Source organism: Leptinotarsa decemlineata, unplaced genomic scaffold (assembly GCF_025532065.1).
Source record: "Leptinotarsa decemlineata unplaced genomic scaffold, Ldec_3_MD MMD2_P_RNA_scaffold_5, whole genome shotgun sequence".
NCBI classification, from domain to species: Eukaryota; Metazoa; Arthropoda; class Insecta; order Coleoptera; family Chrysomelidae; genus Leptinotarsa; species Leptinotarsa decemlineata.
Genome location: NW_027412532.1, coordinates 10,664,207 through 10,673,991, shown reverse-complemented (window position 1 = coordinate 10,673,991; position 9,785 = coordinate 10,664,207). Strand labels below are relative to the sequence as shown.

Genomic DNA, 9,785 nt, shown 5'->3' with positions numbered 1-9,785 from the left:
GTGTTGCGATTTTGTAAAACTGTATAGTGAAAATCCCACAATGAAATGTTTTTTCTTCAATAAATTAATTAGTTGTTATGAGAACATGCCTGAGGAAGCTTTTTTGTAGTGAAACACGTGTTGTGTTTGTGTGAACAATGAAATGCTACTTGAATTGGTTGTTTTCATCAACACGCCATTTACTCTCACCTTCTTTAAAGGATTTTTTTACATAAAATCCATTCAGTTATTAATGATGATAATGTGATCACAGCAATTTAACTAGCTCACAAAAGTTTTTGAATATGTAAATTCCGAAATATTGCTTGAAAAGCTTTATCGATATGCATACGGAAGGGCGACTTGTTTCTATTATAAATTTATGACATCGGCATTGTGACTTTAGTGATACCTAACGTTCTGATGACAGCTAATGAGCTGGAAACAGGTATCAACACGTGTATGCGGTCAACACGTGTACGCGGTCAACACCTGTATGCGGTTTGCATAATTTTTGAGTGCATAAATTTTCCCGACTTTCAATTATATCAAATCCAGTCGCTAAATTATCATCTTTATCGTATAGTGGGCCCGAATATCACACAAATAGCTGGAGCTGCCTCGTGATAACTTTTGTGATATCTCTAACTCATGGTGACCTGATCAAAACCACAAAGTGCAGCTGGCTTCTGTTGATCACTTCGTGCATTTATGTTTTTTCTGCAACCAAGTGTTGCCTAACTTTGCACATTGACTATATCGTACTAATACAGCTAATGAGCCAGAAACAAATGTCTGTGATTTTCATAATTTCTGAGTGATTTCTCCATGAATGATGTGATTCTGATTCACAGTAATTGAATAGTTCATAAACGAAGACAATATCACGATTCCTTACACCTTAGCTTGGGTAGGCTGGTTCACGGCGGCATGTTTTGCAAATACTTTTGGGGAGTTTTAGTTCCCCTCACCCTACTCATTTCTGCCACTGACCAGGAGTCAGGCGACCCCGTCAGTAAGGCCACATTGGCTTCTCGGTCAGGGCCTCCAGTGCCGATTCCATTTCATTTCATGGTTCAGTATCTTGTACTTTCTCTTCGTATAGAAGTCACATCTTGGATTTGCCAGGGCATGGTTCTTATGAGCCTCCTGAGGTTTCTGGAGGCAAAAGCTCCCCCGTTTCTCGAAGGATGATTTCAAGCCCACGCAAAGCAGTGAGTTGGTTTTGACTGCGACGGATGCTTCTTTTCAGTTGATTCAAGATTTGTTTGATGGGATTCAGGTCACCCCAGCGGATCTCCCCAAAGTAGTGATATTGTGGGCTTGGAGGTAGTGACGCACAATATCTGCTTCTGCTCTGTGACGTACCTGGACATCTAACACTTCATTAACGTACCTTTGGGCAGTCAAGGAGTTGTTGCGGATGACTATAAAGTCTGTATAATCATTGAATGTTATTCCACTCCACACCATCGTTGATTCACCTCCAAATGGGACCATTTGAGATGGGTAGTAGGGAATAAAACGTTCATTCCTCCTTGTGCATACTCTGGCCCGACCATCATTACCGAAAAGGGTAAATTTAGACCCATCAAGAATAGTACTTTACGTCAATGCCTTAGCTGCTTACGTCTGTGAGTCCAAGTGAACTGGATTTTTCATTCTTTTGTGACGTGCTTCGAGCCGAGATACCTGGAATGGTCGTTTATATCTCAATTCACTATCCCGAAGTCGATTTTGCACAGTCTGGTCAGAAATTTGGGACTCCGTTGCTCGACTTATCTGATTTTGTTACTCCCTGGCTGCTGAAAATCTGCATCTGGGGGCACTTAGACATAAATACTTGTCTTCTATAGTTGTTGGTAGCGGTTCCAAAGTATTGAAAAAACTGATTGACTCACGCCTAACCTTTGACCCACCTAACGTTGGGAAACACCAACTGCAATTCAATTCACAGCCCTAGTGATATTATTGTCAGAAAGAAACTTTCTAAAACCTGCCTGTACGTGAACAGGAGGCACCAAACAGAAAATGAGTAAACTGCTCCTTGTCAGTACATTTTCCATTCCTGTTTCGGTTTGTTCACAAAAAGATGAGAATTATCTAGTCTTATCCAAAGCCAAGTGACATAAACAACCCCTGTTGTTTTGTATCAAAGTTGTCCAATACCAAAAATCATATCGTTATATTTATCATAAAACTCGTTCTTGTTCACGATCATTACAAAATAGTGACCCTTTAGTTGTTCTGGAGAGTGTATATCACAAGACCAACCGAACACGAATTTTCCCGGTGATTTCCTTGACAATATTTTAGGGTTTTTCTTGACGATAGGCTGGAACTGTATGATGATATCAGACGATCCGAGAGTAAATTTTTTTCCAAATATTATTCAGAGTGTGATTGGTTCTTAATGAGATAGGTAGGTTTCCATATTACGAAAACGGATCTTAGCATTAGTAATGAAATACCATTTTGGTAGGATGCAATCCAACTCATCTCTCCTCTATGTTGATATTGTTGAAGGCTCTGAAATGTCTTCAGACATTTTTTCATTTCCAATAAATTTTGTTTGATTTGGCAAGGTTTTTAACATTCTTCCTAAATTTGCTTTTTGTTGATTGGTCGACATGTCTGGGATACTTTTCATTAATTGAAGCTAGTTGATTTTACTGTAAATTGTAATGTGGTACTCATAAATTACTCAATATTCAATAGAATATTTTCTTGTATATTGTTGTAGCAATATAAGTTGATTTTGAATGATGTAGGTGTATTGTTTTCGACAGTTGTGGAAAGAAAACAGTTCCCGTCACCAATAACCAAGAACGCAGACTTCAGTTACAGATGGAATCATCGATTGAACATCTGTGCACAAAAGTTGAAACTACTCGCGAAGAATTGGCATAGGCGGTGCAACAACGATGCTGAACAGATTCGAGCGCGGTATTTTTTTCTGAAGTGCAAAAGAGGAAATCTTACTCTGATTCCTTTTTTCCTTTTTTTTTTTGTTCGATTGTGAAAATAACGAATGTTGAGTATAATTTTTATTTTTCAAACCATGTAGAGTTTTCAATACAAATATTCAATACAATACAGAAATATACCGCGACACCTTTTTCAGTATTTCACCATCTAACATCATCAAACTCAGTTCACGTCAGTTCCAGTTTTTCCTTTCAATATCATGTTTTACTGAAATTTTAAATTCCAGTTTACTATGTCATCAGCCCTAAATATATAATTTAACCTGAGTAAAATGTGTGAATAGAGTGTCTCTTGTTTTGTCAGTTGAGATTAATTTGCATCCGTTGAGGCAAGTTACCTGCATAATGAATGTATGTGCAAGCATTATCAATTTGGTATGTGAGACGTACAATGGAATTAAAGAAACAAATAGTAACATATAAATAGGCTTGCTTATCAACGTAGTGCATTGCTGATGTACTCCAACATTTGTTTGTTAACATACTTAACTGTTAAATCTGGAGGAAATTTACTGGCGATACGACTGTTCAAGGGAACAAAGGCAACTGCAATGACTCGCTATGTGATTCACCAGCATCGTCGATATCGAGTTGTATAACTAATAAGTGAATAATAGACAGTCTTGAAATAAACCGGGAACAGTGAGGATCGTGTATCATTTTTGAAAAGTTTATAAGTTTGTATTTATAAGTTTATAGAGCAGCGGTGGGATAGAACTCTCTTCTACCGAGTGCATAGTGTTCGTGGTTCATCAGTGATTTTGTGCTACTAATTAACGTACAAATTAGTCATACGGTTGTGTTATTTTTGTTCACCAGAGTGTGTGGAACTGTAAGTACACTACTTGAACTAATTTAGGCTCGTCTACGATGATTGTTGCCAAACTCTAAAGGTCTAATTAACGTATAAATTAGTCACCTGAGTGTGTGGAACTGTGAGTACAAAACTAAACTAACTAAGGCTCGTCTACGATGATTGTTGCCAAAATCTTAAGGTCTAATTAACGTAACAATTAGCCGAACGTGTATATATTTGCAGTTCTTGGTGGTAGCGATAATCATAGCGTTAGGTATCGTTGTTATTAACTATATTATTTACTCGTTATTAGTGGGAAAGTTTTCAGTCAATGTATAGACTGAGTGTTATTTTTCCGAGTTTAATCATTAGTTCACATATTAGATTTACAATATATTGATTAGTGTTTAGTGGTTCTACGAAGGGTTTTCAGTCAACGTATAGACTGAGTGTTGATTTTTTGGATTAAATTAATTGCTCACATATCAGGTATATTAATCATTGCAGACTAATTAAGGTATAAATTAGTCATAGTCTTTTTCTGCGTTGATATCTAGTATTGACGTTACTGGGTTTGAAGAAATGGGTCGATCAAGATCTGGTTCTCGGAGTTCAAGCGAAAGTTCTAGCGATGACGATGGCCGCAAACATAATGGAAACCGTCGTCTACAACGCAGTGACTCGCGTGTACGATCTGCAGTACACGTTGTAGATTCGACTGTTCGCTCCACTATTAGAAGCTCTACGCCACCACTCCCTCACGATAATGTGCAACGGTTAGAATCACTGGTAGAAAGGCTCATCGAATATGAAGTTTCGTCAAGACCGAGCACCAGTAAGGTTTTTGTCAAACCAGAGTGTATCCCAGAATTCAAACCAGGAAATCCTAACCTGAGTTGTACCAAGTGGATCGAGAAGATAGAACAATTGGGAAGAGTGAATTGTTGGAACGAGCACACGAAAATATTCCACATGCAGAGCCGCCTAAGTGGATTAGCTCGAAAATGGTACGACAACTTGAGCTCGTACGAGTTGAGCTGGAATGAATGGAAAACTCTACTTCTGAAATCGTTTCCAGAGCACCAAGATGCGGCGACGTCTCTTAGGAAACTCCTCAACCGACGGAAGTTGCCTTCGGAAGGATGGGAAGAGTACTATTTCGATAAGATGGATCTGATTAACGCTTGCGAAATCAAACCAAAACATGCAGTTTCGTGTCTTATTGATGGAATTAACAATCCAACAATCCAAGTTGGAGCGAGAGCTGAACGCTATGAAACACCTGATGCTCTCTACGCAGAATTTCTTTCGTCTCTTAACCAAGAGGCTGATTCTTCATACTCTCCTCACCCTACCTCAAATCCCGTACCGTCTAGGAAGCGACTCCACTCAGATGACCGACGAAAAGCTAGAAGCCCGTTCAAGAAGTTCAGGAGTAACACGAAAGAACAGCGGTGTTACAATTGCAAACAACCTGGGCACTTCTCGAACAATTGTCCTAAACCTAAACTGGAGTGTTCCAAATGCAAGCGATTGGGTCACTTAGAGAAGGATTGCAGGCGACATTTCAAAATACAGATCGCGGAGTTCAAGAAACAATGTCACAACGACGAATACTTCTTCGACTGCAGAATAAACGGGATGCCGTCCAAGGCTTACGTCGACACTGGTTGTGGTGCTATGCTGATTAGAGAGGAACAAGCGCGCGAACTAAAACTAAAGATTAATGCCAGCTCTGTAACGATAACAGGGTACGGTGCATCAAAAGTTTCTGTTTTAGGGGAGACAGAGTTCACCATACAATTAGACAATGCAGAGGCTAACGTAAAAGCTTTTGTAGTACCAAATGCAGCTCAAGAGGTGTCTGTTGTGGTGGGTCAACCTTTCCTAAGCTTGCCACATGTTGTAATGATAGTGGCAGAGGGAAAAGTGCGAATACTCTCTTCGAGCGACGACATAAACGAGGTGCTTCAGTCAGCCCCGAGGAAAATACCATTATGGGCCAAGGAAACCGTCGTCGTCCCACCTAAGACTACTGCAATGATCGCTGTTACGTCACGAAATGCCGTGAATGGAGAAGTCTACGTTCCCGGTGGCCTACGATCAGTGCCAAATCGAGAGCATTATATAGGAGAATGTACACACAAGGCGAAGATGGCTTTGTGTCCCTCACGAACATCTCTCAACGAGAAATTGAGGTGAGTACGAAACATATTTCAGTACGAAGTGTACAGTGTTTCGAAGATAAATCCTGTTTTGCAATTAATAATAATTCAGTGGTGATAAATGACCAAAAACTATTTAGACAAACCGATTTGATTTATAATGAAAATCTCACGTCAGAGCAGGCAAAACGATTGCTTGATTTAATAAATAGGTTCAGATGTTGCTTTGCCCAACATACTGGGGAATTAGGAAAAACGGATCTACTCAAAATGTCCATACACCTCACCGACAACAAGCCAGTGGTCTATCGTCCATACCGGCTTTCGCATTCGGAGCGTGAACAGGTAAAGAAGATAGTGGACGTAGAGAAGATTTGTTGGAAAGCGAAATAATTCGCGAATCGCAGTCACCATATTCTAGCCCTATATTGCTTGTTAAAAAGAAAAATGGTGAACATCGAATGTGTGTGGATTACAGAGCACTTAATTCGAAAACCGTCAAAGATAGGTTCCCTCTCCCACACACAGATGATTTCCTAGAAAAACTCAAGGGGTGTAAGTTCTTCACTAGCTTGGATTTAGCATCCGGCTATCATCAGATAGCTATAGAAGAGTCATCAGTGGAAAAAACTGCTTTCATAACACCTGATGGCCATTATGAGTACCTCAGGGTCCCCTTCGGCTTGTGCAATGCTCCAGCAGTATTTCAACGTACCGTCAATAAGGTTTTAGGAAATCTACGCTACGGCAATCTTATCGTTTACATGGACGATATACTGATTCCTTCCAACGATTTTGAATCGGGCCTCCTCAGTCTGGAGAAGATATTCGATGCCCTGAAATCCGCAAGATTAACATTGAGACTCGCTAAGTGCCAATTTTTCCTAGAAAAAGTTGAATACCTTGGACACGAAATTTGTCAAATGGGCGTTCAACCTGGAAGAAGAAAAATCGAAGCTGTGGAGAAGTATCCATGTCCCACGGACATCAAAACGGTAAGACAATTTTTAGGTTTGGCAGGATACTTCAGAAAATATATCCAAAACTTCGCAAGTATAGCCAGACCGTTAACCATGTTAACAAAAAAAGACGTAGTATTCTCTTGGGGATCAGATCAAATTAGAGCGTTCGAGACCCTCAAGGAAAAACTCATCACCAGACCATTACTGGCTATTTACGACCCAAAGCTAAGGACGGAAGTCCATACGGACGCATCGAAATGGGGGCTCGGAGGGATCCTTCTACAAGAACACGATGGGAAACTGCGACCAGTCATGTACTATTCTAGGCAGACAAGCAAGGAGGAACAACGGTATCACTCATATGAACTGGAAACCATTGCCGTTGTTAGCGTTCTGAAAAATTTCCGCATCTATTTGATAGGGATTACGTTCAAAATAGTTACAGATTGCAACGCCGTAAGAACGACATTCTGTAAAAGAGATCTTGTACCTAGAATTGGAAGATGGTGGCTGGCGATACAAGAGTACACATTTGAGATAGAATATCGTCCCAGATCAAGAATGTCACATGCCGATGCACTGAGTAGGAATCCAATAGGTCAAATTCATTATCAAAATTTCGGTGTTATCGTGAATGAAGTAAATATTACCAACGGAGACTGGGTATTACATGCACAGATGATGGACGACAGATGCAAATATTTAATTGAAGTGTTGAACAAGCTGCCCGCAGACTACGAGGAACAACAAATTCACAAAGACTATTGTATCGAAAAAAGTCGGTTGTATAGAAAGTTACCCGATGGCAAGAAGTGGGTTGTACCAAGAGCTGCGAGACGGCAAGTTGTATTGCATTTACATGACGGAGTGGGACACTTATTGTTCGAAAAGACCCTATCAGCGATATCCCAGTTATATTGGTTTCCTGGAATGAGAAGGTATGTCAAGAAATTCACAGACGCCTGTTTACCATGCATATACAACAAGGAACCTGGGGGAAGACAGCCCGGATACCTGCATCCTATTGAAAAAGTGGCAGTACCATTCGATACGTTACACGTCGACCACTTAGGCCCTTTTGTAAAGTCGAAGAGAGGGAATCAATATCTCGTTGTGATAGTGGACTCCTTTACAAAATTCGTGTTCATGAAGGCTGTGCCATCCACCAAGACTCAACCACTCATATCGTTTTTGAAAAGTATAGTAGAGAACTTTGGAGTACCAAGAAGGATAATAAGCGACAGAGGAAGCTGTTTCACAAGCAAGGCATTTGAAAAGTACTGCCGAGAACTCAATATCAAACACGTCCTGAATGCTACCGCAACTCCCAGAGCAAATGGTCAGGTGGAACGATATAATAGAACGATTCTATCTTCACTTTCCACATCAACGGAAGATGAGGAAAGATGGGATATGAACGTCTCAAAAATAAAATGGGGACTGAATTCAACGAAGAATTCAGCGACGGGCAAGATGCCATATGAATTATTCTTCGGTTATAATCCGCGAGGAATAAAAAACGCGGTTCTAGACAACGAAATAGCTCTAGAACCCCAAGGAGATTGTAACTTAGACGAAACCAGAGCAAACGCAAAAGCTCGAATTGATAAGGGGCAACAATGCCAAAAGTCAAAATTCGACGCGCGTCGTTCAGCTGGTAGGAACTTTAAAATTGGAGATCGAGTGCTGATCCGAACGATACGAACAAATAATAGTGGAAGAAGTAAGAAATTACTTCCCAAATATAGTGGGCCCTACGTTGTTGTTGAAGCATTGGACCACGATCGATACGTAGTGAAAGACCCTGACGGATCTTCTCGATCGCAGAGAAAATATCACGGGGTTGTTTCACTTGATAAGATGAAGGCCTTCAATGTACAAGTCAGTTCAGATTCTGACGAGGAGAATCTGACAACGAATAAGCGCTTATTTACGGAGAGTGAGGGGACCTAGTTAACAACGTATGCTAACTGGGACTCCTCCTGGGTGAGCATGTCTGACGGATATGTTACATGCTGTTGTTGTTGTTATTATTTGTTTCCTTCACTTGTGTTGATGCATCAACTCCTTGTGTTTTACTAGTCATGTGGGGTTTACTTTCAGCTAAGCGAGTATCCAGAGCAGACCACCTATGTTGATTTAAATGTGCATTCGTGCCACCACTTATTACTAAATTATTGTTATTTCTCAGGTGATTGGATCGCGAGGACGCGGACAAGTGTAGCGTGGCCGACTGTTAAATCTGGAGGAAATTTACTGGCGATACGACTGTTCAAGGGAACAAAGGCAACTGCAATGACTCGCTATGTGATTCACCAGCATCGTCGATATCGAGTTGTATAACTAATAAGTGAATAATAGACAGTCTTGAAATAAACCGGGAACAGTGAGGATCGTGTATCATTTTTGAAAAGTTTATAAGTTTGTATTTATAAGTTTATATAACATACACTCGTCTCAATCGTCCTAGACCTGATATATGCATATTCGGTCCTCGCTGCGTACCGTAATAGATTTCGCAGATTTTAACTCGTGCCTTCTGCATGTGGCCCGGAAGATCACTAACATATAAGCACTTCAGTTCGTCAAGTTTGATTTATTTCGTGGAATTCAAATAGGTGTGAGCCACAACAAATTCTTCAGACCACAAGTGAAGGGGTAAAAAAATCTACTCACTTTGGATATAACCTAACCAAACAAATCTGTTTCTGACACGGAATGATGAAATAAAAACATGTTGGAACCGTTGACAAAAGAAATTGATGAAGTATACCTTGATTCTCGAACCCATTTGAGATTTGAGTGTTGGATCTTCTGCCCAGGAAGTTTACCACTCATATTCAAATTCTGCAGACCCTTACTCTTTTCTGATAGTCAAATATGAGAAATCAAATCG

At 40.2% G+C, this 9,785-nt stretch overlaps 1 protein-coding gene across 1 annotated transcript; it reads left to right on the top strand.

Moving 5' to 3' along the window:
• The first annotated feature begins 3,460 nt into the window (after positions 1–3,460).
• LOC141479960 (uncharacterized) lies at positions 3,461–9,328 on the top strand. Its single transcript, XM_074169525.1, has 2 exons — positions 3,461–5,960; positions 9,081–9,328. Exons 1-2 carry the CDS (start codon positions 4,345–4,347, stop codon positions 9,082–9,084), a joined length of 1,620 nt encoding a protein of 539 aa, XP_074025626.1. The 5' UTR covers positions 3,461–4,344; the 3' UTR covers positions 9,085–9,328.
• The last annotated feature ends 457 nt before the right edge of the window (positions 9,329–9,785 follow it).

What these genes read in the sequence shown, in the direction of transcription:
- LOC141479960 (XM_074169525.1), top strand. Translation starts at nt 4,345, where the DNA reads ATGGGTCGATCAAGATCTGGTTCTCGGAGTTCAAGCGAAAGTTCTAGC.